At 40.9% G+C, this 27,607-nt stretch overlaps 1 protein-coding gene across 2 annotated transcripts in view; it reads left to right on the top strand.

Moving 5' to 3' along the window:
* The window catches only part of PPP1CC (protein phosphatase 1 catalytic subunit gamma), a 32,526-nt gene extending 15,436 nt beyond the window's left edge, over positions 1-17,090 (top strand). The window contains exons 2-7 of one of the 2 annotated variants that reach the window (XM_075012539.1): positions 6,902-7,033; positions 8,905-9,135; positions 10,656-10,691; positions 12,946-13,169; positions 13,553-13,687; positions 16,407-17,090. In XM_075012539.1, the coding sequence (XP_074868640.1) occupies positions 6,902-7,033; positions 8,905-9,135; positions 10,656-10,691; positions 12,946-13,169; positions 13,553-13,687; positions 16,407-16,496 (848 nt within the window). In that variant the 3' untranslated portion in view covers positions 16,497-17,090. Of the gene's footprint in view, positions 1-6,901; positions 7,034-8,904; positions 9,136-10,586; positions 10,692-12,945; positions 13,170-13,552; positions 13,688-16,406 lie in introns of both variants that reach the window. The other variant, XM_075012538.1, reaches the window with a different exon arrangement.
* The last annotated feature ends 10,517 nt before the right edge of the window (positions 17,091-27,607 follow it).

The raw sequence follows: 27,607 nt of genomic DNA, 5'->3' as shown, positions 1-27,607 counted from the left end.
TTTGTTCAAAAGCCGGGTGAGCACAGGACCCAAAAGGATGATCATCTTTCTTTCTTTCTGTCCGTGGTGTCATTCTCCATAATTTCTTATACCTCCCACAATGGAGAAGATTGTCTTGCTAAGAGAAATGACTATATCAAAGGGCTTAGTGCAAGTTTATTTTTTATAAGCTAATCTTCCTAAAAGGGGAAAGAATCTGTCAACGTATTTCTTATTGACATTGGAGAATAAGACAGCAGTATAAATATAGCACTAAAGACTTAGTTTGCGATGAACTATTTTTTTATTCTGTTCTCTACTGTATTTTTGAGTCTGATTCCTTATCAATTGCGGTATACTTTAATTCTTGCATGTGGATAGGGTGCTCTCAGTGCCTCTAAAAATTAATATTTATATATGGTACTATCAAGCATCCCCTTTACTAAAAGACTATTTTGATTACAAGACCAAGCTGTCAGGTGGTGTCATCATGCATGATTTCATCCCAAGCTGCCTTAGGATGGTCCATAGTTCATTCCACCCCCACCCCCCCACCCCCGAAAAAAAAAATTAGAATTTTACATTATTATGGTAGCATCTATGACTTAGTCTGATTTATTGGGAGAATCCTTCAGAGCAACCTCTTAGGGATTTGTTTAGGTTGAAGATGCTGGGTTTTTTTCCCCTCACCAACTGTATAATCGTGGATAAGAATTCTTGTTCCAAAATTATAGACAGGTTTTCATACAGTGGACCGTAGTCCTGACCATTGAACTTCTGAAGCCAGGAAGTACCTTTCCAACACTTCAGGACAGAGGTATCTTACCTACATCAGCAATTCAAGCGGATTATGCATATTTGCTAGCTTAGGAATCATTAAGGCTGGCAGAGAGCAAAAATGTCCATTTTCTTGGATGAGTTCCACTTTTGGAACAAAACATTTCAAAGATCATGAAAAAAGTACCTTGCTCAATTTCAAGAGCTTTTCCTACTTTCCTCTCTCTCTCATTTTATGGCAGTGAATTTAATATGCACTGGCAAAAGAGCATCAGTTCATATTGTCAAGGCTGTCAGCACCCAAAGAACTAAAAATTGCTTATTCTTATATGAAAACTTAAGATTTTGGCATTTCAATGGACATCTACAGGAAAACTGCAGAAAATGAATTACTGATTTTTCTATTTCAGATTATCAGCTTCTAGGAAAAATAGACTTATGCCATCTCTGGCCTAGTTATGGTTACAACTGTGGACTGCATTGCTCTTTCTAAGCCCAGATTAATCTTGCTCTTTTAGAATGTGGGACGTAGGGTTTCAATGTAGTTGTACCTATTAAGACTGACTAATGTAATGTTAAATCCATTTCCTTTCCCCAGAAATTACAGATAAGACCATACACTTTTGTTAACCTTTGCTTTTAAAAAGGTTAACTTTTGCTTGTTAATTTTTTTTGCCTCTTATAATGCAATTAACTTTGATCACGTTTTTTCTCTACGTTTCCTTTCTTTGCTTCTGGATATGTGGCATTTTTGGATAACTTGCTGAGCTCGGAAAGCATTTGGAAAATTGCTATATGGCTCAGTAGCTTCATAAGCAATAAACTGTTATGAAATAAAGATTTAACTTTCACTTCCATGCTTCATTACTTGCTTCTAATGGAACACTTGAAATTTAGTAGCAGTTCCAGTGATTCCATGTAACGTCAATGATGTGTGCTAATGTTACAGCTATGCAATGTTATAGCCTTGTTGGTCCCAGGATATTAGAGAGGGATAATGGATGAGGTCATCTTTTATTCAGTTAACTTTGTTGGTGAGAGAGATGTGCTTTTGAGCTTACATAGAACTCCTGGGTCTGGGAAACATACTTAGGGCATGCCTGTACTACAGGGTGAGGTTGATGAAAGATTACACAATTTTGAGTTACATTAGTGTAACTCAAATTGATGTTGCTTTGATTTGCTTACCTGGGGGTCTTCACTGTGCTGGGTCAACAGAAAAAACTCTCCCATCATCTTGTTCTGAGGGAGTACTAGAGTTGATCTGAGACTGGTGGTTGGGTTTTTTTAGTGTTTTCACTAGACTTATTTAATTGTTGTCACACACACACACACCCCGACCACAGGGGTTAGCAAGCAAAATAGCAAGAAAAGGCATTTTTTTTCAAATTGAGTTTAAAAAAAAAAACAAAAAAAAAAAACCCACGTCAGTAATTTTAGAGCCACATGTAGTACTTGTGAATACACAGTAGTCCTTTGGAAATAACATCAAGCCATACCTTTTGTAACGTGTTTTTAAGAACAGCGCACACAATGATTTGTAATGCAATTCATGTTTACAGCACGACATTCACAATTTTTTTACATATTTTCTCAAGATTGCATTTTTGTTGGCAAATTAGTCATTGCAAATGAGACATAAAGGGAGCCCAGACATACTCAATGTAAATATGATGTACTGGGTCCATTCAGTTGGAAATTGTTTTCATCTTCAATTGTCCTCTTTTGAAGCCAATCCAACTCCACTTTTTCACGTTTTTAATTTTTCTTTCTTAAAATGCAGGAATGCTCCAAGTTTCCTTTTTCCTTTTCAAAATGAAGACTTATTAGCAACACAGTGAAAAACACAGATACACTATTATATCCCACAATGCACAGCATGTATTAAAGGGGGATTTATCCAACATTTTCAGATCCTGTATCATTGGCTATTTAGGGTATAAGTTGCTCATAAGAGCTGCATATGACTCCAGAATCACAGGTTGCAGGCCCGGCCCCAGTGGATCACCGCAGCATGGATCCACACCATAGTAGAGGAAAGCCCTCAGTGTTGCAGCTAAACACAAGGAAGAGTTGACAATCATAAGTTGTTAACACTTTCAGTGGTTCATTCAAGGTGAAGTGGCCTGTTAAATACTCCCATAAAGGAGAAAGGAACGTGGGCAAGGCAGCTAGATTAGGATAGGGGTGTTATAGTTTCTTTTACAATGATCTGTGACCCACTAACCAGTGCCTGTACAGTCCATGATGTTTAGTATCAAGCAGACTTACAAATTTAAGCGCCCAGGCTTATCTTTTGAAATTAACATCTGGGTTTTCTTTTGGGGAGGAGGACTTAAGTCACAGGGTGATGTCTTTTTGAAAAGTGGTCACCTGCTGGTGATGTGTTCTGTTTAAAATTTCCCTGAGAGTTAACTCAAGAGCATAATGGTTATCTGGTACATTTAGTGCATAGGATGAGGTATACCATATGTTGTGGTAGGTATGCATATAACCCAAGGATCTTGGGGGCGGGGGAGGCGGGCAGGCATGTGGTGTTGGTTGTATTTGTGGAGAGAGGTCTGTGGGTTTGAATAGGTTCTGGTATTGCTTTGGTTAGGTTTCCAAGTCTGTGGTGACCTCGATTCTAATAATGAGCTGTGAGAGGTAGAAGAATGTTTGAAGGTGAGAAGATGGAGGTTGGGAAATATTTGTTTCAGGAGGAGTTGCCCATTGATTATGGACTGTAGTTTTCATACCCCATGTAAGTTCCAGTGATGAGAAGTAGGGAACAACTAGGGCTATGTGGTTGGTGTGCGTTTCAGTTCTGTCATAAAGCAGATTCTCTCAGGGTATTTGAATGGCTTATTCCATGGGGAGTGGGGAGGTGGGTGGGTGTGAATCCCAAATTATCTCCTGAGAGCATACTCTGTGGTATGTGAATGCCTGGCTATAGATTTCTTTAGTGTTTTGGCTGGTTCCTGAGTCTGAAGGTGTGTGTGATGTCCTTGGCAATCCAGAATAATATTGAAGATGATAAAAATACACTTCATAGATCTTAGGAGTTTTTTTTGTATACTCAGGCTTGTCTCTATTGCCAACAAGTTGGTCCACCTTGTCTTTGTCATTCTAGGACCAACAGGGCTACAGAAATTGTGCACAATACTATAGATAGTGGAATTTGTAATTCTTGGGGGATGGTCTTGTTAAAGATGTGACCTTGACCTGCTGTGGAGTGCATTGCATGCATTTGTCAATAGGCTGGGTAAGATGAACTGTAGTTCAGTTTCAGAACTTTAAAAAAACTAAATTAGTGGTTCTGCAGCCCTGTTTTATGCTAGGAAAAATTGCTACTTGTGACATCAACTGACACTATTAATCCACCAGTGTAGGCAAGCCTATGCTGAAACTTTTGTTTTTATTAGGGGTTAAATCATTACTACCACCATTTGAGAATGTACCTGGTATGACAGTTGATGTCACACAGATGTGGTTTTTTAAATGTATTCAAGGCTACAGAATCAGTGTTCCAGTAATGACACGGGCAGGGTGGGTGTGTGTGTGTGTGCGGGGGGTGGTGGTTTGTTTTTGAAATTGGACTTCATTATAAGACTTAAGAGCAGGGACTGGATGCTAGGGTCAAAGAACAGTATGACTTAGTTTACAAAGTGTAAAACAAGCACTATGTCTACTAGAAAAGTGAGTGACCATGTGATGCTTGTTGGCTACTGTAATGAGTATTTTCTAACATAGACATGACTAAAATCTAAAACTTTTTTTTTTTTTTTTTTTTTTTAAAGTCCTTAGTATTTAGACCGACCACTGCCACTCTTTGGGTCTTGGGTGATTGTGCCCCATTTAGCTTCAGTAAAAATGTATTTACACAGTTAACTTTGAAATGCAGTGGGTTCAGAAGAGCAGATTTTTTTTCTTTCACTCTAGATTGCCATTGGAGAAGTAACTTGTAATTATTCTATTTAAAATAAAAAGATACAGGTCAGTGTGTATTATTCTTTACTCATTAATTTTGTCCCAGTTTTTTAAACAGTGGTGGGCAGCATGTGGCCCCCTGGGATTCTGCCTGCACCCTGCATGTTCCCTGTCTGCCACAAGTCTCTTGCAGTGGAGCCTTGCACATTCCTATTCCTCCCCCTCCTTCCCAGCACTTTCAGAGTGCAATGAATCTGTTACTTCACCTTCTGTCCTCACTCCTCTCTCCCCTCCCAGAGCTTCAGCAGCTGCAAAGCAGCTGAAATATTAAGGTGTAAGGTTGAGGACAGTATTGATACCAGAAGTCTGTAACAGAAGGGGCAGAGGATAGGGGAAAAAGCAGGAAAAGAACTGAGGCTGGGACATGTGGGGTAAGAGTAAGAAAAAGAAAATAGAGAAGCCCAATTGTAAAAGGATTAAGGAGAAAACCAAACAAAAAAATCACTTCCATGCCCCCCCCCCTTTTTTTGGGGGGTGCAGGGGATGTGGAGGTTGTTCTTATTACAGTGAAGATTTTGATTTTTCTCTGGAATTTCAATTGGGTAGCCAAAAAGCCCAAATGGAAGGGCTAGGAAAATCTGCTGTCTGTAATAGATTCCCTCTCAAATGTATTTTAAATACTTTGTAATTTTGAGTGAGTCACTCTCCTTCAGAATGAAACAAAGGCTTTTAACAGTGATCATCAAAGATTGGTTGCTAAGATCTAAAAAACATTTGGAGGAGCAAAATTCTCCCTGTAGCAGCAGCTCCTAAGGCTCCAGCTCCACAGGCCTGGCTAGGCTGAGGTCTTTTATCTTGGCATTGTGACATGCATAGGGTCAAAGCACCACACAGGTTTGGTCCAGCTGCTTTGTCATGATGGAGGTTGGCTGGGCCACATTTGAGCAAGTGGTTAGTGTGTCACTTGCACAAATTTAAGCTGACTGGCTTCCCCCATTAGGGGACTAGAGTAAAACTGAGCAGAACTGAGCTTACCGTGGAAGCAATCTTCTTAATTGCAACTTTTTCCACTCCTTGCCTTGTAACTTTGAGCCAGCTTTTAATTTTACTTTCACCTGACAGCCTCTGCTCTTTAGAATGAAAATAAAGGGTTTCTAGGCACTTGAGTGCCAGGAGCTTCCTGGATTTCCTGTTTTCTAAATTATTTGAAAGTACTTGTGATGGTGGTGCTTTTTATGAAACATCAGCTTGCCAAATGGCATAACTGCTTCAGCTAAACTGAAAATTAAGAATGTAAGTCAGTGATTTGTGGTGTCTATTTTTAATCAACATATTTTCTTTAAAATCTAGAGACTTTTAATTGAAAATGTGTAACTGCATTGTAGAAGTCTGGAGGCTTTGAATTCTGGAGAAATAACACTTGGATGGGTTTTGGGATCTTTGATAGCATAAGGAGTTCGGGAGTCTTGATATCCATGAAGCCTCTCAGGTTCAGGAGGGGATTAATTTTCTTTTCTTGTTGTGGAGAGGCATTTTGAGTTCTTGGCTTCCTTATGGAACCCAGATGTCCAGTTGTTCTCACATCAATGTTCTCTACTGGAAGTGGTGGTGGTGGACTCTCGCATTGCGTTAAGAAGTTGGCAAATCGCCTTAATAGAATGAAGCAGTGTTGTTGCTGGGTGTTTATTATTAAATAGTAATCAGAAGGTATATGATCTTTCATCAGCAAAATGAATTGGAGCAGTTCGCTTTATCCTGAAACTTTCAGAACCATCATTCCACTAGTTCACGGAAGCTTCTCCTGGTCCTACCTATGCTACATCTATTCCATGATTAAACAGAAGATTTTTTAACATAAAGTGCTCTTAAGGACCATTTCTGAAAATTAAAATGTTTTAAAATACATTTTGGTTTTATAAAAATTAATGTTGAATTACAGGACAGTACCAAGCTTCTTGTAATACTGAATGCTAAGTGTTTGAAATTGTCAGTGATACTATTCAGAACACACTGAAACTGACGGGGGGGAATGTTGAGTCAGAGGCTCTTTGTCAGACTTCTGTTTTTAAAATTTCAGCTAATGTCACTGGTTTTTCCCTTAGTTACCAGAGGTCAGCTTCAGGTCATGGAGTTCTTAATTTCACTCCATAATTAAATGGCTACTCCAGTATGATATTAGGGTGGCACTTAGCAAGTCATTTGATTCATATAACCGATTTTTAACTTCTTCCTACAGTAAGGGGTTCTAAACCAGGCAAAAATGTCCAACTCCAAGAGAATGAAATTAGAGGACTGTGCTTGAAATCCAGAGAAATCTTTCTCAGTCAGCCTATTCTACTAGAACTTGAAGCCCCACTTAAAATCTGTGGTAAGTATTGTGATTCTGTGTATTGGTCAGCTAACCCTTTTAGTGAACAGGCAACAATTTGAAAATTTCTTTACAGAAGTCTTTAATTTCTTAATGCCTGTTGATAGGTCTTTTAAATGTAACTACAATAGAATTTACACAAAACATCAACTGGTCTGAACAACAGGCTGTAGCACAAGGACGTGAACAAATCAATGTCCAATTAATATAAAGAATAGTAATGAAGAGGGTAACATACAGAAGTTAAAGTGGGGGGGTTTCGGAGTAGAAACCCCAGTCACAAAGATAAGTCTGAAACTTGGCTTTGAGGTGTGCTGGTGGAGCGAGATGTAGAGTGCATTTGCCCACACTGTACCTGACCTGTGAATGGAAAGAGGTCTTCCGCCTCTGACCTTCAATCTGCTGAAACAAAAAAAGATGGGCTACTTGTTGGGGGCAGTCCTGGAACAGAAGGCTTTGTATGAAGAAAGTCCTACTCTCAGCATAGCCATGATGGAACTTAGGGATGAAACAGATCCCCAGGAGTGGATTTTAATTTTCAGGCAAGGTGTGTAGTGAAAAGTGATGGCTGGGTGTTTGGGGCATAAATTCCTAATCTGTTTGAGTAATTTATATTTGCAATGAAGGGCAAATAGAAGCCTCTCCAGTAAGAATACTTACCTCTCTCTTTAAATACTTCTTGCATAAGGTAGTTTTTATTAAATCCTTTTCTGAGATTGGTGATGAACAAATTACCTTAAATTAGAGTAATCTGTATTTTATAACTTTCCAGCTGGTTTAAAACATAGTACAGTAAGGCCTTAATTTAAGACTAATGGGGGGAGAGGTATCCCTTAAATCAGAATTTCCATTTAAATACAAGGGTTTGCTACCCACCCACCTCCTCCAGGCTCCCCCCAGCCCCTGTCGTCCCCCTCCCCCCCCCCCCCCAAAAAAAAAAAAAAGGGGATAAAAACTAAGGAATTCAGCAGGCTGGAACTGCTGGAGCCTGCCACACAGGGCTGGAGGAGCCACCACCCAAGATGCCGTGAACTCCTCCCACTGGGGCACTCCTGGTGAAAGGAGGATGTAGCGGCTCCAGCAGAGGAGGCAATAGCTCCTCCAGGTGGTGGCAGTGGTAAGTCCCTAAACTATTTTTTTGAGGGGGGTGATGTCCATTTTTCCCAAGGTCGGTCAAATCAGCATCTGTAAAAGCAAGGGTTTACTGTAGTTTTGATAAGTATGGATTGTAGGGCACGTTCTGTTTTGGGGGTTAGGGGTTGGGGAGGAAAGAGACCAACAGTGAAAGTAGCATTCACTACTTAGCCACATTTGCAGCTAGGATTTGAAGAGTCTTTGTTACTTCCTTAGCACATCCATAAATGGTACTCAAGGTTTATATCAAAGAGACCTGCTAATTCTTACATGTGCAGCATTCTGAAACTAAAAGCTTGCTGATGGATGCCATCTGGAGGTATTAAGAGTGAAATAAAGGCTCTTGATCATAGCATCTTTTCTCAAGCAAAACTCACATTGGCACTTACCTGAGAAAAGACTGCAAGAATGGGCTCAGAGTGCTAACTTATGGGTTGAGAGAGGATAGTGTGAACATTCAGCAATTCTTTGATCATTCAGCACAACTTCTTGCTGGGTTATGTAGCTTCAACAATGCTGATGCACATTCAGCAGTATGTGTTTTCATACTAATAGGTTATAGACTGTTTGATTCTTCAGACATCTATGGTGGGCAGCGTATAGCTTTCCAGTATTTCATGTTTTACTCATGTAAATAGATACAGCTTTTCTCAAATCTTTCTTGCTTGTAAGTTGATCAGTGATTGTAGCGAAGATCTTGCTTTACGTACCCCTTATAAATGCCTCTGTTTTTTAAGGTGATATCCATGGACAATACTATGATTTACTTCGACTCTTTGAATATGGAGGCTTTCCACCAGAAAGCAACTATCTATTTCTTGGTGACTACGTTGATAGAGGAAAACAATCTTTAGAAACAATATGTCTCTTACTGGCCTACAAAATCAAATATCCTGAGAATTTTTTCCTTCTCAGAGGGAACCATGAATGTGCCAGCATAAATAGAATTTATGGATTTTATGATGAATGTAAGTAACTTTTGGTTTTGGTGGATGGAAGAGAAGGGTTATTATGCACTTACACTAGCTTACAAAAATTCACTTCCAGTCTCTGGTTTTATTTGAACTGTTTACTAACTTACAGCTTCTCTCTTGCGAAGATCAGGTTGCTTGTTTTGGCAGGTGAAACTGGTGCTCTCAATAACCAGAATTGTCTGATTATCAAAATAGAGCAATGTATACAATGACTGGAATAATTTATTCCTATTTGATCATTGCTATACACCTGTTAAAATTTCAAATTGTATGCCTGTTTAATCTTGTATAAGATAGAAATTCTAAATTGCATGAAAAGGCACCCTTTTCTCTGAAGTGTAAAACTTGTGTGTATAATTACATTGTAAATCCTTTGGAGATCTTATGCTCCACCTACCAGCTAATAAATAAAAGATTTGTGTAAGAAATAGCTGCCCCTTGTGTTCTCTTTTCAGGAGGACCTGAATAATGAAGCAGTATGAGGCAGTAATGTAAACAAACCCATGTGGATTAATTTAAATCACTAAGCAGGAAACATTGCTTTAAATTATTCTACTTTAATCATGTTTGTGCCTATACTTTATTTAGGAAAATAACGAAAAAGGTTGAGCTTTTACCCTTCTCCCCTCCCCCATACACTAAATTTGATGCTTTTCCTTAACTGGTAGGGTATGCTATAGCCATACGAAATGTATTTAAGCAATGATATAATTTAACACGTCTGCTGCTGCTACTCACTTAACTTTTAGCCCAGGGCACTAACCTGGAATGAGGGAAACCCAGGTTCAGGTCTCCCCACTTCAGTTCCAGTTGCTTTTCCCCTGATGTGGAATAAGATGACAGAGGGTCTACATGAGAATAATCTCATAGCTCACTCATTAAAGAATCCGCCTTACAAATCCTCTACCCTGACAGAAGACAGGGGAGTTGACCCTGGATCTTCCATAACTTGGGCAAGCGATCTGTTTAGTTAAAGCCTACAAGATAGATGCCACCTTTGTTAGCTGGATTTTCTCCTCCATCTGGATTTTGAAGAGAGACCTGAAACAAAATAGGAAGAAGGGTTCTTTCAAAGGTGGAATTTTTTGAAAGAGCCCGGTCTACAATGTATGTTTTGTTTGTTTGTTTGTTTGTTTGTTTTTTCTTTTGAATGAATCTCTCTTCCAAAAAAAAGTGCACAAATAAAGCATGATATAGGCAAATCAGTGCCTCATTTGTGTTTCGATTTCCCTCATTTGCATTCCTGTTTCAAAAGAGGGATGCAAGTATAGATGTAGCCTTTGATATCTAAAACCTTTTCCATCCACAATAAAATGCATTACGTCTAAAAGCAGCTAATTTTGTATTTCTACACCTTGGCAAAGTTGACAGCAATATTAGCATTTTTAGATACTTTCTAGTTTTCAGAGACCATACTAACTTTTTTCCCTACAACTGTCTCGTAGGTAAAAGAAGATATAACATTAAGCTGTGGAAAACTTTCACTGACTGTTTTAATTGTTTACCAATTGCAGCTATTGTAGATGAAAAAATATTCTGCTGTCATGGAGGTATGTAGTGTTATTAAGCAAGTGATTGCTGATCTCTTAACGCCAGGTATGCTACTTCATGTTTGTTTATGCATTTTGCATAGCAGGAAAATGACTACCTGTTGACTTAATCCTGGTTGGTGACATTCTGTAATACCTGTCTTCCAATGGGAGGGAGGGAGGATATGGAGGGCTCAGTTCATGGTGATTGAGCTGGATGTTGAAGGATAAGCTTAAATAAAAAAGCAGCTCTGGAACTTGCTGCAACCCAGTTAGGGTTGGTTTAAAGCACTGAAATTCTGAATTGAGCAAATAGTTTAGTACCATTTGGAATATATGGCTGATTTTTTTCCTGTTCTGTTACATAGAGAACCTATGCAGTTTGCAGAATAGATGGCCTCAGTAGTGGTGAGCAGCCCACAGGCTGCATGTAGCCCACAGGGGGGGGGAGAGAGACTGACTGACCCACGCAAATCAGCTGTTTATCACTGTTCCAATCCCGGGGGATGGAGTGTAAATTAGGTGATACATTGGCTCCTCTGCGTCCTTTGGAGCTCACATGTGAGAGGCATGTGGGGGGAGAGGGGTCTGCAGGACCACAGGTGGAATCCCAGTGGGCTGCAGGCTGCTGCAACCCACCGAGGCGAAGAAGGGTCACTCGAGGTCCACTCAGTATTCTGTTGCCTATTGCTGCCTCAGACTTCTATAGATTCTAAGAACAATACGTTCTTAGTCGTTGTGTACTTCCCTGGGTATACCATGGGGTTAGCCTATGCCTGAAAGTCAGCCTTACGCTTTTGAAGGTTACTCATGTTAGCTTTTTAAAAAGTGGTTTTATACCACTTCAGAAACCTAATGTATCTAATGTACAAAACTGTCCAACTATCACAGCTGTGATGTATATTGCAGCTCTTTATATGTCTATAACTTGCAATAATAGCTTATCTAGACACTAGTGAAAAATTTAATGAATATTTAGTGTTATAGTAATTTAGTAGCTCCCTATGTTGTTATTTAATGTTACTGTGCCTGAATGAGCTAAGTACAACATTCTTTCTTGCCAGTATTGTCTTTCAGTGTGTATCTTAAAAGTACACTTGGTAGATGTTAATAAATGTTGTTCAGTAAGAATGGCTTTTTGTAGGTCTGTAAAATGCATAAGTGACCTTTCTCATCTGTATATGCATATTTAGTGAACTTTCACAATAGGCTGTTTCTTTTGAATCATAAAGGTGTGAAGACAAGTTGCTTACATCTTTGTCAGTGTTGCCCTTCACAGTACTGTACTGCACTCAGTTCCCTCCTGAACCTCCCCATAATTTAGGTACAGCCTGGGTTACTTAAAGAAATACAGTAGACCCATGACTTACGCAGGGGTTGCATTCTCGCAATCCCCTGCATAAGTCAAATTTTTCATGCAACTCACGGGAGCCTGGAAACTGCCGAGGGCACTAGCCTTCCCCTCTGTTGGTGGGAGCCAGGCTGCCACCTGGTTCCCAGATCCCCACTTCTCTGGGACCTAAGCCTGGCTTCTGCCAGCTGGAGGAGGTCAGGTGGGCAGACAACCATGACAGCATGGCCTCTCGCAGCTAAGGGAAGCCCGGGGAGAAACCGTGCCACCGTGGCTGTCCCTGGGCTTCCCCCAGCTTGGGGAGCATGGAGCTGGTGAAGGAGCTGTAATCCCCAGTCCCTGGGATTCCCAAGATTTTTACTTATCTTAACTCGCATGAACCAAGTTAAGCACAAGTTGAAATCGTGCATATCTGGGGGGGTGGGGGGGGTTTACTGTATTCCTGTTCTTGGAGTCTAATCTGCCCATCTTGGGGCTGCCAGTTCATGTTTGTAGACCTTTTAATTCCTTTCCCTTAGTTAAGAGGTTTCATTGCCCTCTTGTTTAGCCTGAGTGCCTGAAGCACAGCTTAGTCCTTCTGCCCCTCTCCTGCCAACCCCCATTTTTATTTTCAAGAGGTAGTTTACGTATATGACGTGTGGTCCTCATTTGCCAGCTTGCTTGGCACTCTTTTCCTTAAAGGGGCCTTGTCATGGACCTGCCTGGCTTTGGGCCCCCAGACCAGCCTGCTATAGAAAGCTTTTACAATTGGATAAAAATCAAGAATTGCCATAAAAGCTTTTATAGAAATCTGTTGCCACTAGCAAATCAACATTATGCACTTTAAGGATTTTGGGCCCCTTAATAGGGGAGTTGGAATATTAATGTGTGGACCATCTTTTGAGTAAACCACTAACCATTTATGCACTGTAAAACTCCTAACAGGCTTGTCACCAGATCTTCAGTCAATGGAACAGATTCGACGAATTATGCGCCCCACTGATGTGCCAGATCAAGGTCTTCTTTGTGATCTGTTGTGGTCTGACCCTGACAAAGATGTCTTAGGATGGGGCGAAAATGACAGAGGCGTGTCCTTCACATTTGGTGCTGAAGTGGTTGCAAAGTTTCTCCACAAACATGATTTGGATCTTATATGTAGAGCTCATCAGGTATTTTTAATTTTACAAGTACAGTCCATGGCCCTGATCTTCCATTGGCATTCCCTGTACACCTGCAGAATTCCATTAGCTTCATTGCTAATAGATTTACACTGCAGGATGGGGCCTGTAACTTACTTGATTTTAACCCTTGTATTCTGGTTGGAGCACAGGTCATCGGGGGCCCTGTATTCATTCTTAATTCTGTTTTGATTGATTTAATTAGGTACCACTGTCTGGAGACTTAAATGATTCTTCCATAACTCTGTCTGCTAGATAGCTATAACATCTCACTGGGCTTGTTGGGGCTAACTTAAATGCATGCCATGTGAAAAGTATTAAGTGACTGCAGTGAGAAAGTGTTCCACTCTAATAGAGCTATTTTTCTATTAAAGGTGGTTGAAGATGGGTATGAGTTCTTTGCAAAAAGGCAATTGGTAACTCTGTTTTCTGCCCCAAATTACTGTGGAGAATTTGACAACGCTGGTGCCATGATGAGTGTGGACGAAACTCTAATGTGCTCTTTTCAGGTACAGTATATTAAGATTTTTCCCCTTTTTAGTGAATTTGCTCTTTTAAAAATTACTGTTGTAGAAACAGTTCTCACAGCAGATTTTTACAGATGTAAAGAAGGTGTCTGGAAAGTGTCAGTTCAGTCACTCAGGGTACGTGTGCACTAAATGATAAAATTGAACTTAAGGCAGTTAGCTCAATTTTACAGTGTCAGTGTCTTCGCTGTAAATACCATAAGTGTGTGTGTGTGTGTGTGTGTGTATTTTTTAAAGGAAGCAGTAAGGTCTAGATAACATCGTTGAAAGTGACTCGGCATAGCGACGAGTTTGAATTAAGGCTAGCGTGGAAACACCATGTCTTTAAATCAACTTTATTAGCCTTCAGAGGTGTCCCATATGTATCCCATAATACCCCATGATTGTCCATTCTGGCCACTTTCACCTCTGCTGCTCTCCAGGTGCACAGAAATTAGGTGACAGAGAGCCTGCAAATTTGAACTTTGGCACCAAGAAGCCTCTGGCGGCCAGCCTTTGGGGTCATGGTTGTGTGTGAGGCTGAAAAACTTCTTTCGTTATTATCAGCATGGTGAGCACTCTACCCATTTAAAAACAGCCCCAACATGGAGTTCATGGTTCTCTCTCTACCTCTCTAAGACGAGCAGTTGAATTTTCTTTCTGGCGCTGGTGCCAGCCCTTACCCCACCACACCACGTTGGGGGTCATGCTTGTGTGAGAGGCCAAGAAACTTTTCTGTGGTTTACATTTGTGTGCGGCAGGCCTTCCCTCCACCTCCCCCGGAGGTGCTGTGCAGTTGGGGTCTTTCCATGCCCAGCCACATCACGTGGCTAGCCCCCAAGCCAATGAACAAATTATCTGCTGTCCAATGTGGACCATGCTGCCAGACAGCACTGTGTTCTGGCTTGCACAAGGGGAGGGCTTCAAAGGTGGGAAAGATTAGCAGGGTTTGCTGTTGCTGGGGGAGGGGGAGTCTTCCTCCCCCCTCTCCCCCAGGCAAAGATTTTGGGGGCTTGCTGTCCTGGGGGCAAGGGAGCATTTCACCTGGTCCTTCAAGTGACAACCCTCCTCCCAACCCCCTGACACCCACCTAATGGAATGGGGGGAGCAAACACCACACAGTCAGTCAGAGCTGCCACCTTCCCGCCCCACTTGAGCAACACAATGAAGGGTCCTTGTCAGCTGGCCCTTCAACAGACACCTCCATGCCTCACGACACCCCTAATAGAATGGGGGGCAGATATGCAGTCCTATGCCTGGAGTGCTAGTTGGCTTATCAGGTAGAAGCCATACCATTCTGCCCAGGTAGGGGTGCTTTTGGCGGGTGGCAGGAGGGCGTTAAGATGGCACAGACACCTGCGTGATCCCAGGAGACAGTCATTCATGCATGTGGAAATTTGGGGAACCCCATCTCCAGTGTTGCACACATCTGTACAGTGAAGTAGTAAACCAAACATCCTGCATCACAAGCTTTTTTTTTCCCTCAACTTTACTATTCTTTTTCTTCAAGCTGGAATATCTTCCTGGAGGATGTTTCTGGATTCAAGGTGGCAGGGTGGAAAGTGGCTGGAGCGCCAGCTGAGATGAGACTCCTGGGTGATCCCAGGGCAGTATGACAGACCCCCTGCCTGGTGCACTATACCTTCTGAAGCCAGCCTATTTGGTTTACCTTTGCCTAAGATTCCCTACTTTTACTACTTTCACTCTGGGGAAAAATGGCCATTTGGTTTCCACAGGAGGGAGTGAGAGCAATGCAATGTGGGAAGATGTCACATACCCACAACCACTTGCGGGGCGATTTCCCCCCACCCCCTGTACTGTATCAGCAAAAACACCCAGAATGCTACATGGCTGAGGGGAACTATGGGATGGGTTCTTGCAGTGTACTGCTGCAGCAGTCAATGTTTTGACGATGGAGTGTGGCAGTATAACTCAACTTTGTGGGGAGGTGAGGATAGTCAAATTTGAATTTTATAAAACACAGCGTTATAAAATCAATTTTAATAAAACCTAATTTACATTGTAGTGTAGACGTAACCTCATTTGCTTCTCAAAATATTGAGGCTACTGTCCACGTTGGCATAAAGCACAGCAGGGGTGAGCGAATTTTTTCTGTCAAGTGCCACTCCTTGTCCTTGCAGTTAGCAGGACCGCCCCCCCAACCTGTCTGGTGTAATCCAAACTGACAGATATTTCAGTTTTGTTTTTATGGGGAAAAGAATCCTTCCGGCAAATGTGAGAAGAGTGTGTAGAATGTAAAAACTGTATCGATCAGTATGTAACTGCAAATGTGCATACATAACAGTAACATATTTCAACGAGATGGATGAGCCTGAGACCCAGCAGCCAAACGTTCTGTGCCCCTGTTATGAAATTTCATGCCCCAGCCCCCTGGGGACTCATCCCCCCACCCCATTTTGTGCACCCCTGAAATAGAGCACACGTCTCTTTACCTGTAAAGAATCTACCTTTTAAAGTAAATTTTTCCAAATGAAGTTGGATCTGTTTCCTTATTGCCATGTGATTCCAGATCTGGTCTAGTACTAGTGTAACTATTCGGTGGAAAGGAAGTACGCTACTCCTAGCATCGAGGATGCAGAACTGCTGGCTGACTTTACTGGTCGTGGTCACCAGTATCCTATTTTTACAAGTAAATTATCAGATTTGCTAGTTATTTGCTGGCTAAATCACCATAGTAAATGACTGAATTGTCTTTTTTCAGATTTTGAAACCTGCAGAAAAAAAGAAGCCTAATGCTAGCAGACCTGTAACGCCACCAAGGGGTATGATTACAAAACAAGCGAAGAAATAGTAATTTTGGTACTGCCGAGCTGGGACTTGTATTATAGTATATAACCTCCATTTTTAAAACCGTAACGTGTACTGTTCAGCTTGCTCAAAATAGGTAACGTGTTTGTGGTTTTTATTTTGATTTAATGAATGGAATTTGCTGGTTGTAACAGCAAATGAAAGACTTTTCTCCCTTCCCAAGAAGAGTTTTTTGAAACTTCCCTTATGTTGGTGTTACAGCTGTACACTCCACAGCATCTTACCTGTCACTATGGGTAATTGTACAACTGACTTTTTTGAATCTGTACAATGAGTAGTGTAAATGCTTCTTTTCTTTAGGAACTAAAGAGGGCACAAGCGTGCTATGAAACTAGAAATTTGTTACTGTCAGAAATTACATACTGTTTATACAAACCACTGTGAACTTTTTTTACTTTAAAATTTGTTTTAAAGGGATTGCTTTTCTTTTTAATGTCTTATGTACACATTAGTGTTGTTGCTGTCAACATAAGAAATAACCCTCAACCTGACCAGCATTGTTGGTATGATGTATATTTAATTAAAGCACATGTCCCCTCCCATATGCTTTAAATGAAAATTAAAGCCATTATTTTAAGTGTTTGCGTCTCTTTTTCCTGAAGCCAAAGTTTCTGTTCGGAAAGCTGTATCTGAACAACCCACCAAGATGAGTAGGCAGGGCTTTACATTCATGCCTTTCTCTTGGAGATAAAAGGATGTTTTTGACTTTAAATAGCAAGTAGTAATGCAGTGCTGTTTGTGCTGTTAAAGGTAAACAACTTTTTGTACAATTTCAATACATTCTGTTGAGTGAACCTTCTTACAGTTGCATATGTACTGTGATAGCCAGTTCCAGAAACCTGTAACTTGTGGGAATGGTTCTAGATCTGCCTGGGAATTTGTTCATTTCTGGCCTGAAGACTTATTCCACAAAGAGGACTAGAAAATAACTTGATAAGCCAGCCAACACCGAAGTTAATTTTGTTCACCAGTTTATACAAATCTTAAGTCTCTTGTTGGTTTTTAAAAACAAAATTGTATGTTTTTTGAACAGAGGACAGTGTACAATACCATGTAGTGAAAATAATTCTCTTATTAAATGAAGAAATTATTAAATCTTCTCAGTGTCTGTTTATCAGCAGAATACACAGCAGAATTCTCATTTGACTAAATTAGATGTGCAAATTGACCTGCAATTCTGCAACTCAACTCAGTGTCTGAGCTTCACACACCAGAGGTATGTTTTTAAAGAGGTCTTGATATTGAGCCATCATGCTCACTTGTAAAACTTGAGTGCCTTTCCATTAAGAGCAAGATGGGGAGAGTTGTGCTCTCAGCCCTCTGTAGATCGTATACAAGTAAATCTAAGTGCTAAATTTATAACTGAAAATAAAAGCATCTTAAATACTTGTCTTCTGTAGATAGCTGCAACACAACTCCTAAACAGTTCTATGGTAACAGAGAGGAAGCTGTGCTAGTCTATACACTATCAAAACAAAAAGCAGTCAAGTGTTTGCTTTCTAGTGGAATGGAGGAGGAACGTGCTGTAAGATCATCTTGCAACCTTGAATTGTGCTATTTTGCTTCCCTCTAAAATGTCAGTCTTCAAAACTCCTCCCTAGTTTCACCTTTGCAACCCAGAACTTGGCCTCATATTTTCAATATCCTTTATTTAGTACCGGTATAATCTGAAAGGGAATGTAGATTTTGAATAAAGCTGAAAGCTTTAAATGAAAGTGAGTTCCTGGTGATTCAGCTTTGAGATAAGAATGCTAATAGGGAAAATGCAACACACATTCTTTTCTGAAAGACCTTGCAAAGTAGGATTTTAAAAGTAGAACAAACTAGCTTGTTCCAGTACCACCAGCCTACTTTCAAATAGCTTTGTTAGTATGAATTCTTACCTAATATATGTCTCTCTTCTTACCTGGCTGTGTAACAGAACAACTCTTCATCACTGTAAATATTTGATTTGTATAGTAACAGAGGAAGCCGTGCTAGTCTATACGCTATCAAAACAAAAAGCAGTCAAGTAGCACTTTAAAGACTAGCAAAAAGGTTTATTAGGTGAGCTTTTGTGGGACAGACCCACTTCTTCAGACCATAGCCAGACCAGAACAGACTCAATATTTAAGGCACAGAGAACCAAAAACAGTAAGCAAGGAGGACAAATCAGAAAAAAGATAATCAAGGTGAGCAAATCAGAGTGTGGAGGGGAAGGTCAAGAATTAGATTGACCTTCTTCCCCCCCCCCCCCTCCACTCTCTGATTTGCTCACCTTGATTATCTCTTTTCTGATTTGTCCTCCTTGCTTACTGTTTTTGGTTCTCTGTGCCTTAAATATTGAGTCTGTTCTGGTCTGGCTATGGTCTGAAGAAGTGGGTCTGTCCCACAAAAGCTCACCTAATAACCTTTTTGCTAGTCTTTAAAGTGCTACTTTACTGCTTTTTGTTTTGATGACAAAAGGAACCTCCTGCTAATCAGTCTGACTCTTAAATAACCGACTAAAGATTTACAAAATGATTTATTTGGTGATGAGCTTTCGTGGGACAGACCCACTTGTGTCCCATGAAAGCTCATCACCAAATAAATCATTTTTTAGTCTTTAAAGTGCTATGTTTCTGTTCCTTTGTTTTGTTGGAGTACAGACAGAGGGTTACCTCTCTGTTACTATTCAGACAAAAGATTTTCATCGTTACGCCAATATGGAGGGTGTTTGAGTGTACTGACTGTGATTGCACAGGACTGGACTCAACAGATAATTTGGATCGCTGAGCCCAATCTCTTGCATTTCCATTGACTTGGTAATATTAAATTGTAGCCTTACTTTTTAAAAGCATTAGAGATATTGTGGAGAGCTTGTCTGCTCTAAAACCCGTAGCAGCAGCTGTTCTTTTTCATGATTAACCTTTATTTTTAAGAGGTTTATAATGCCACTGTGAAAACTTGATTCGTGATATCAACTTGACATAAATTACCTAAGGAGCTTGTGGAATCTCCATCATTGGATATCTAACCTGCTCTTTAAATATCTCCATCTGTCTAGGATGATCTAGAGAGAGTGCTTGGTCCTGCTTTGAGTACAAAGGACTGGACTTACAACCTCTTGAGGTCCCTTCCAGTTCTAGTATTCTATGATTATCCATTTAAGTAGATGGGGGAACTGTTTGCGTGATTTCCACCAGCAGAGTTGGGTCATGTAGCCCTGGCCTAATGTAAGTCTGAGGATTTAATTGCAGGAAGATCTCAGAGTGAAATTCCAGTATTGCTATTTTGTATGTTAACTTCATAATTTTTATAACTTACTTTCTATTTGCATTGAATAGGGGAGTAGCAAATCTGCACAAAATTACAAGTTGGGTTGATAAGTGTAGCTGTGTTGATTTACATCCCGAGACTTCTTGAAGAGCTGTGACAATGCTGGTAAGACTGGTACTAGAAGACTTAAGGAAGTGGATATTTGTTATCCTCCTTTGAACTTTCTCCACTAGTTCCAACAGCTGAAAAACAAGCCCCAGGATGTGAGGCTTAAGGGATTCAGTTTATTCAGCTTATCAAAGAGAAGGTTAAGAGGTGATGACAAATTACAGAAAGGCTTACACACACAAGATCTAATAGTGGGGAGCACTTCAGTCTTGTTGACGGATGTAATCAAGTCCATTGGCTGGGAGTTGAAATTAGACAAATTCAGCCTTCACATAAGACACAGCGCTAGCAGTGGGGATAATTAAATATAGGAACCAATACCTTTAGTAGGGGAAGTGAATTAGTCACCATTGCACGTGGGATGGTGATGAAAATTACATCTTTTAGAAAGATATGTGCTTTAATGTAGGTTTTGATGTAAAATTCTACAGCATGTCTGTGCAGAGGTTTGTGCTGGGCCTGGGTGTTCTCTATCATCCTTCATGGCACGTGGAGAGAAGATTGCCTGCCCCTGGTGTCAGGTCTCAGCCATGTTACTGTAGCTTCATAAAACAAAGCAATCCTGTAGCACCTTGAAAACTACATAATTTATTAGGCAATGAACTTTCATGGGCCATACCCACATCTTCAGAGCTGGAGAATCCTGCTGTCAGTATACTAGCATAGGCAGCTCAGCATTGACAGCACTAGAATCAAAACTTTGTATTCAGCAGATCACCTGTGCACTCTTGAAATACTGATAGACATAATTGGCAACATGTATCCAGGGTGTTTACATTCCTTGACAGAAACAAATTCTCAACAAAAAGGGGGCCTTGCCCAGAGTTGGATACAGCAAATCTAATCCTATTATGCAGATACCTGGCTGGTGAGCCTTGCTTAGGGTGTGACAGGCCACCGCCCTTCATCGGGCTGCTGCTAAGAGACTGTTCAAAGCCTGGGTGATAGCTATGAATCCTTGACAAATAGTCTCTCAGTCTTTAAACTGACTACTAGATTTCTGAATGTGCAAGGACTTCCCACCCCATCCCTTGCCCCAGGTCACACTGACAGCTGTTAATAGTTGCTTGTCTTCCTTTGCTACATGAATTGCCTGCTCGGATACCTGCATACACCTAATCGTTACCCTGCTGTTGCAGGAGCCTATCCCACTGGTTACACCTTGGTGTCCCTTGGCTGTGCTAGTCTGTAGCTTTGAGAACAAGAAGTCCTGTGGTACCTTTATAGACTAACAGATATTTTGGAACGTAAGCTTTCGTGGGCAGATGCATCTGATGAAGTGGGTCTTTGCCCACGAAAGCTTACGTTCCAAAATATCAGTTAGTCTATAAGGTACCACCGGACTTCTTGGTCTCATTTTCTGCCTCTGGCATACAACCATTTGATCTCTTAAGGATTTGGAGTGCTTGACATCAGTAGGCTTAGCATAGGGTTATCTGGATGAAATTCAATAGTCTGAGATAGAGGTCAGACTATGATTAGTTCTTTCTGGTCCTAAATTCTGTTTAAGCCATGAATCAGGGAGAAACTATAACTATTGGAGACTCTAGTCCCCAAACAGCAATTTTCTATATCTCCCGCAAATTATTTTCCTTCTATGAACTAAACTGTTCTGTAACATCATCTGCCTGGAACTGGTCGCTGGGCTGATGTTTAGGGTCTAGACTGACTACTACCACAAAAAGAAATTCTTTACTACTGGCACTCCTGAAAACAAGGTGGAGGAGAGGGGGAAAAACAGCTTATAAACAAGGGTATGTGAAGCCTAAGAATGGAAACTAAAATAGGCACCAATGTTGCTTACCAGTAGAGGAATGGTTTCTTCTGACATTCATTTTAAAGAGCAAGTATATAGCAATCTGACATGTATCAGACCACAAAAACGATGAATTGCCCTGTGGCACCTTATAGACTGACAGAGTTTTTTGGAGCATAAGCATCTTGGGCAAAGACCCACTTGGTCAGATGGATGTCACATGCTGCAAAAGATCAGTTAGTCTATAAGGTATCATAGGACTTCTTGTTATAACAATCTGAGTCTGTAATGTAATCTAATTTTAAATAAAGCTAAATAATTTGGAGATGTATGGAAAAACATGAATTCTCTGTCCCTGAACTGAGAGTAAATGATAAAGTTGTTTTGCATTAGTTGTAAAAAGTTATTAAAGATTACCACTGCTGTGTTTGAGTTTCCTTCATCTCGAGACAATTTTAGGATTTGCAGGCCATGGTGGTAACTTTATAATGCATGTATAAAGCAGCATGTACAATCAGCTTAATCTTTGGCTACTGTTTGTTTTCCAAGAGGGCTGGTTTGTTTCAGAGAGCTGGTTATCTATAAAACCTTGCATTTTCTGGGCATGAGAGATGCTTCTCTCCTCATCTTGTTTTGACTGTTAAGAGCAGTTTGCAGGTTTGTGCTTTCTGTTCCTGATCTAAAAGCTTGTGTCAGTGGTGAAACGTCTTCACTTCCTCTGGCAGTTGCCAGGCCCCTGAGCAAAAGTTTGTTTCCACTGGTCGACTCAGCAGCTTACGTAGTTTTGAAGCAGCAAAATAGGGAATTTAGATAAAATACTGGCATCCTAATATTTCACTAGTGTGCTGTCTAAAATGGTACTGTTTTGAGATGGGTCAAAAAGAAGCCCTGACACAATAATACCTACCTCTTTCATAGCACTTTTTGTCTTTGGAGCTCAAAATGCTTTATAAAGAACTTCAGCAACGTTACCCCCATGTTATAGATGGGGTAAATCTGCTTTGGTTAGCAGCAGGAGATCAGAACGGAGTCAATTTTATGGCAGTTTTTACATTAGAAATTAGCAATAAAGTGCTACCTCTTTTCTGGTAATTGTAGAAACTGCTCACTTACACGAACTGGGCCTTTTCTCCACTTCTGAAAGAGTGTGATGATACCTAGCCCTTTTATAGTGCTTTTTCAGCAATAGCTCTCAAAGTGACTTACAAAGAAGCTCAATTTCATTCTTCTCATTTTACCAATGGGCAAACTGAGGCACAGATCCAGCTCACTGGTCACCCTCTAGAGCTCTCTCTACTAGGTTACATTGGCTTCCCAAGTCTAATGGAAGGCTATAATTTGAGTAAGTTGTTATCCAGTAATGTTCTGTGCAAATACTTTAATCAATTCTTCAGGGTACTGTTTTGGAGAATGGTGCATCATTATTAACTCTTGGATTAGCATCTCATTCCAGAGTGTGCATTCTCTACCATGAAGCCTTTTTCACTGCCCCTGCTTCTACACCCAGGCTACTAAACTACTAACATCAGCAGGGCCTTCAATCTTAGTTTGGAAATATCCTGAAATAGTTTGGAAACCAAGCACACACATGACTAATTTTGCCCTTAGATACCAGTAACATTGATTGTCCAGTGCACCTGAGCACAAAATTTGATCCTCTGAATAGTATTAACTAACTACTTTGGAAGTATAGCTGGAAATCAAAGCATTCTAGGGCCAATATCAAAAACCCTATTTGGCTTGGGACTGGACTACCCCTATTGCACTGCTCCGTGAGAACTACTACTGTAGCTCAGTTACCTGAGGCATGGATGTAGGGTGCTCTCAGAGGAGGATCCCCAGAAAGGAAACTGTTGCCTGTTTGAACTGCAGGTGCAGTGGGGGAAAGACCTTGCTATGCAGCAGCGATGGGCAACCGAGGCTACTGAGAGGGCTGCATATATGGCTCTCTATCTCAGTGGGCCATAATATTGTTGTTACTAAGATGGTCTCTTGGGGTAGGGTAATTTTGCTCACTGTACTTTCATATCTAGAATTTGCAAGGTGTACCGATTCAACCGTAGCAGCCCTTTGGTTAAATGCAGAGGGAGTGCACAGCTCTTATGCTCAAAGCTGCATATAGTCAGCACGCACCTCACTTTATGTGCATGTCACTTTAGTAATAGTGGTTTAAAAAAAAAAACAAAAACCATACATGGATGGAAACCAGCAGATCTGGCAACCCTGCATGTGGGCAACAGTCAAAAGGCCTTGTGGTTCACACCTGGAACCCTGATGGCCTGCATTCGGGCTGCAGGTTGCCCACCACTGCTACAAAGTATCATGTATTTCTATAATACTGTGCAGGTAAATACATGTGCCAGAGATATACCTAATTCAAACTCAACTGTTCTGTTCATTCTTTTCAAAGCACCTGCTATTGGCCACTGTGAGAAGACACAGAGTACTAGGTTAGAGACCCAGTATGACTTCTTCAGAAACTTGCTGGCCCCTTGATTATGAGGTAAGGTTTATCATTTTCCCCAAGAATTTACTTCACCTGGGACTAAAGCTGGATTTTTGCCTCTCTTGTGAGGCTGAGAAGTTAATATGATTATTGCTGTTGGGGGAACAATAGTAGGACATAAATTTTATTTTAATGGCCATGGTGTGCCTATAGACTGCAGAAATAGACATCGTTAAACAGAACACTCAAGGTTCTGGCAGCAATTTAGTGAATCTACATATATTTTTTAACTATGTAGTAATAGAACACAGAACTGTTCTTCCTGTTCTGGCATGGGAAAGTATTAGCGTACCTTTAAAAGCTGGTGGTGGTCTATTGGATTGAATGCAGTGGGGGGAGGGGTCAGACTCATGAGGTTGAATTCTAGCTCTGTCTCAGCTCTCTGTGGGAGCACTTTTGGCAAGTCACTTATCAATGCATCTGCAAAATTACTGTAATTGTGAATATTTGCCTGCTTCACTAGGGCTACACTGGGATTAATTAAATTACCATGCTCTGAAAAATAAAGTGTTTTATTGTATTTTCACTCAAGATGATGATTAAAGTCCAACAACAAATTTCCACTCTAGCAGCTTTTCTGAAGCGACTTCCAATGCTGTGAATGGATTAAAGAATAAAATGCTGGCAAAAGCGTGTGGAAGGTGTCAATACTATGGTTAAAAAACTAAATACTGGGAACTAGCTGTCCTACCTCTGCAGAGGATGGAGGAGCTGAGGTGTGCTCTTGCAAAAAAAAAAAAATGTAGTTAATGAGCTTTTTGATTCACAATAAGAGTTGGGATGAAGATTTCCTGTTACATCAAAGATTTCATTTACTCCATGTAGGAATTTAAACTGCACGCCATATAGACGTTGGGAAAACATTTATGATTTTACAGCTTTGGGATAAGGTAACTAGCCATTAGGCTGTTGTGCTTCAGAGGCTCCAGTTTTGTTGCTTTTCATCTTCCAAGCTCAATTATTTATGGCCTCTTTTAGCTGTTTGTCCTCACTGGAAACCTGGACCTCTCTCACCACAAGTGTGATGGCTGGGATACAAATGGTCTCGTTGCCCCCATTTAAAGAAGCACACCTTATGCTCTTTTATGGACATAGGGACGTAGAGTTATCCATTTAGTGCATCTTCTGAAAATGGTGCCTTGGGTCTGTAATCATCCTGATAAGCTCATCACCTCAACAATTGTGCTAATACGCGTTAGGGCCCTGTCAAATAAATCCACTCTCATTCATAATTATGCAGTTGACCCTGAGTGAGCTTTATCTTGTATTACAAAGACCACTTTTGGCTCAGATCACTATACTGCTGTCCAAATAGTCTCACAGTAGGAAAAAGGAAAGGGGAATTAGCTACTATCTAACCAATTCTGGTCTTCGTCATTTCAGACTTCTGAGACTCTTTTATAATTACTGAGCACTCCGCCCTTTCCTGTAAATAGGAAGCTCTGCTGTTTTGGTGCTTTCTGCACATATGTGGGGCAAAAATGCTTATAGATGGAAACTCCCATCATGAAATTGTCCCATTGATTTCAGTGGGCCCTGGGATTTCCACCTCAGTACTTTCTTTATGCAAGTAGATGGTTGTGGGGCAAGGTACTGCCACTCCTGCTGTATGGAACACATTGATCCCGTTGCTTTGAAATTATACTAAGTCCTAGTACTGTTACAACTACCACAGATTCTCCGTCCTCTTGCGGGGGGTAGAGGCCTGTGTTTTTGGAGCTGAAAGGAAGCAGTTTGAAGCTGTAAGCTAAACAGTATTAAAAGTTTTTGGCACCAGGCACTGTTTGAGCGTTTGTTGAACGAACAGAACAATATTTCCAAGTAAGAGGGTAACTATTTGACTTTTTCATTAGACGTTAACTCATTGGAGATTCTATTGCATTTGACCTGAGAACAGCTAGAACAAAATGGGGGTAGGGGGCATTTTCCTTCCTTGAAATGATTTCAGATATATTCCAACAAAGGCAAACAATAGACACTTTCCCTTAATACCTTCCAGAGCTCACCTAATGCTGTACCAAAATCAGGCCTCATCTGAAAGGGGTGTGGGGGGAAGCAAAGCAGATTCTTCAAGACTTCTGATGAAGCCTGGAGTTTGTAAAGTGAGATGGGTTAATCATGGGCTAATTGTCCAAGGCTTAGACTTGTGTAATACTTTTGACCTCTACATCTGGAACTGCTTCATGGAATTAATCTGCACACATTGTCTGCAGTTGAATTCTGATTGCTGCATAGCCTTGTGCTTTAACTTCCTGCCTGGTCTACATATCAGTTGCATTTATGTGCCACTTAAAAGAAACACGTGTGTTTGCATGATGTACTCTCATACCAAATGCATGTTTGCTTAGTGACGCTTCTTTTAAAATATAGTATGAAGCCATTTTTGTAATAAAACATTTTCTGCTAAAGAACTGTAAGGTCTGAACATGAAAAATATCAGTGAGGTATTAAGAAAAAAGTTGGGTTGAGGGGAGTTACACAGATGGGCTACATCTAAACTAGCCCGAATCTTCGACATGGCCATACAAATTGCCATTTTGAAGATTACTAATGAGGTGCTGAAATGCATATTCAGCGCCTCATTCGCATGCCGCTGGCCGTGGCTCTTCGAAATTGCCGCTTTTCGCTGCCGTGGGGCTTGTCCAGATGGGGCTCCTTTTCGAAAGGACCCCAGGAACTTCAAAATCCCCTTATTCCTATCTGCTGATAGGAACCCCTGGTTGAGAGTCACTATGTTAGGTGGCCTAACATGATGTGTTTGGTCAGTGGGGTGGGGGGGACGTGGACATCATTTATAGCTTATTGATTTACAATTTCTAACCTATAGTCACCTTGAATAGCCCCAGCTGCACCAAAAATGAGGAGTCCAGTGGCACTTTAAAGACTAAGAATTTTATTATGGCACAAGCTTTTGGCATAATAAAATCGTTAGTCTTAAGGTTGGCGGCGGACTCCTTGCTTACACTAAACTGAAAAATCAATCTAAGCTATGCGGTTCCAGCTATGACAATTGCAGAGGTAGAATCAACTTATCAAAGATCAATTTTTCTGGCTGTGCTGGCAGAGGTCGACAAGAGAAATGAGAATGAGGAGTAGCAGGGCCCACTGCAGAGCCGTGATGGTTCAATTTAGCACGTCCACACTAGGTGCACTTCATCAAACCCCAGAAAAGATGGACTCTGAAGGAGACAATCTTGGGTTAAGTGTAGACAAACCTCTAATAGCAGCTACCGTTTCAGCAGGAGCTCAGTCTTACATAAGAAAGGGGATTGGAGTCACCTGTAACATATCAACTGCCCATCATCCGCGGGCTTCTCCATTCTGAGTTGAAGGATCCTGCACCTAACCGCGTGGTAGTAACTGCTACAGTAACCACCCCATGCAGCTGTTTGCAGCGGCTGGAGGCGCGGTGCAGCGGCCGGGCACG

Source organism: Carettochelys insculpta, chromosome 18 (assembly GCF_033958435.1).
Source record: "Carettochelys insculpta isolate YL-2023 chromosome 18, ASM3395843v1, whole genome shotgun sequence".
In the NCBI taxonomy this organism is placed as follows: Eukaryota; Metazoa; Chordata; order Testudines; family Carettochelyidae; genus Carettochelys; species Carettochelys insculpta.
This window is presented reverse-complemented; position numbering and strand designations above follow the sequence as displayed.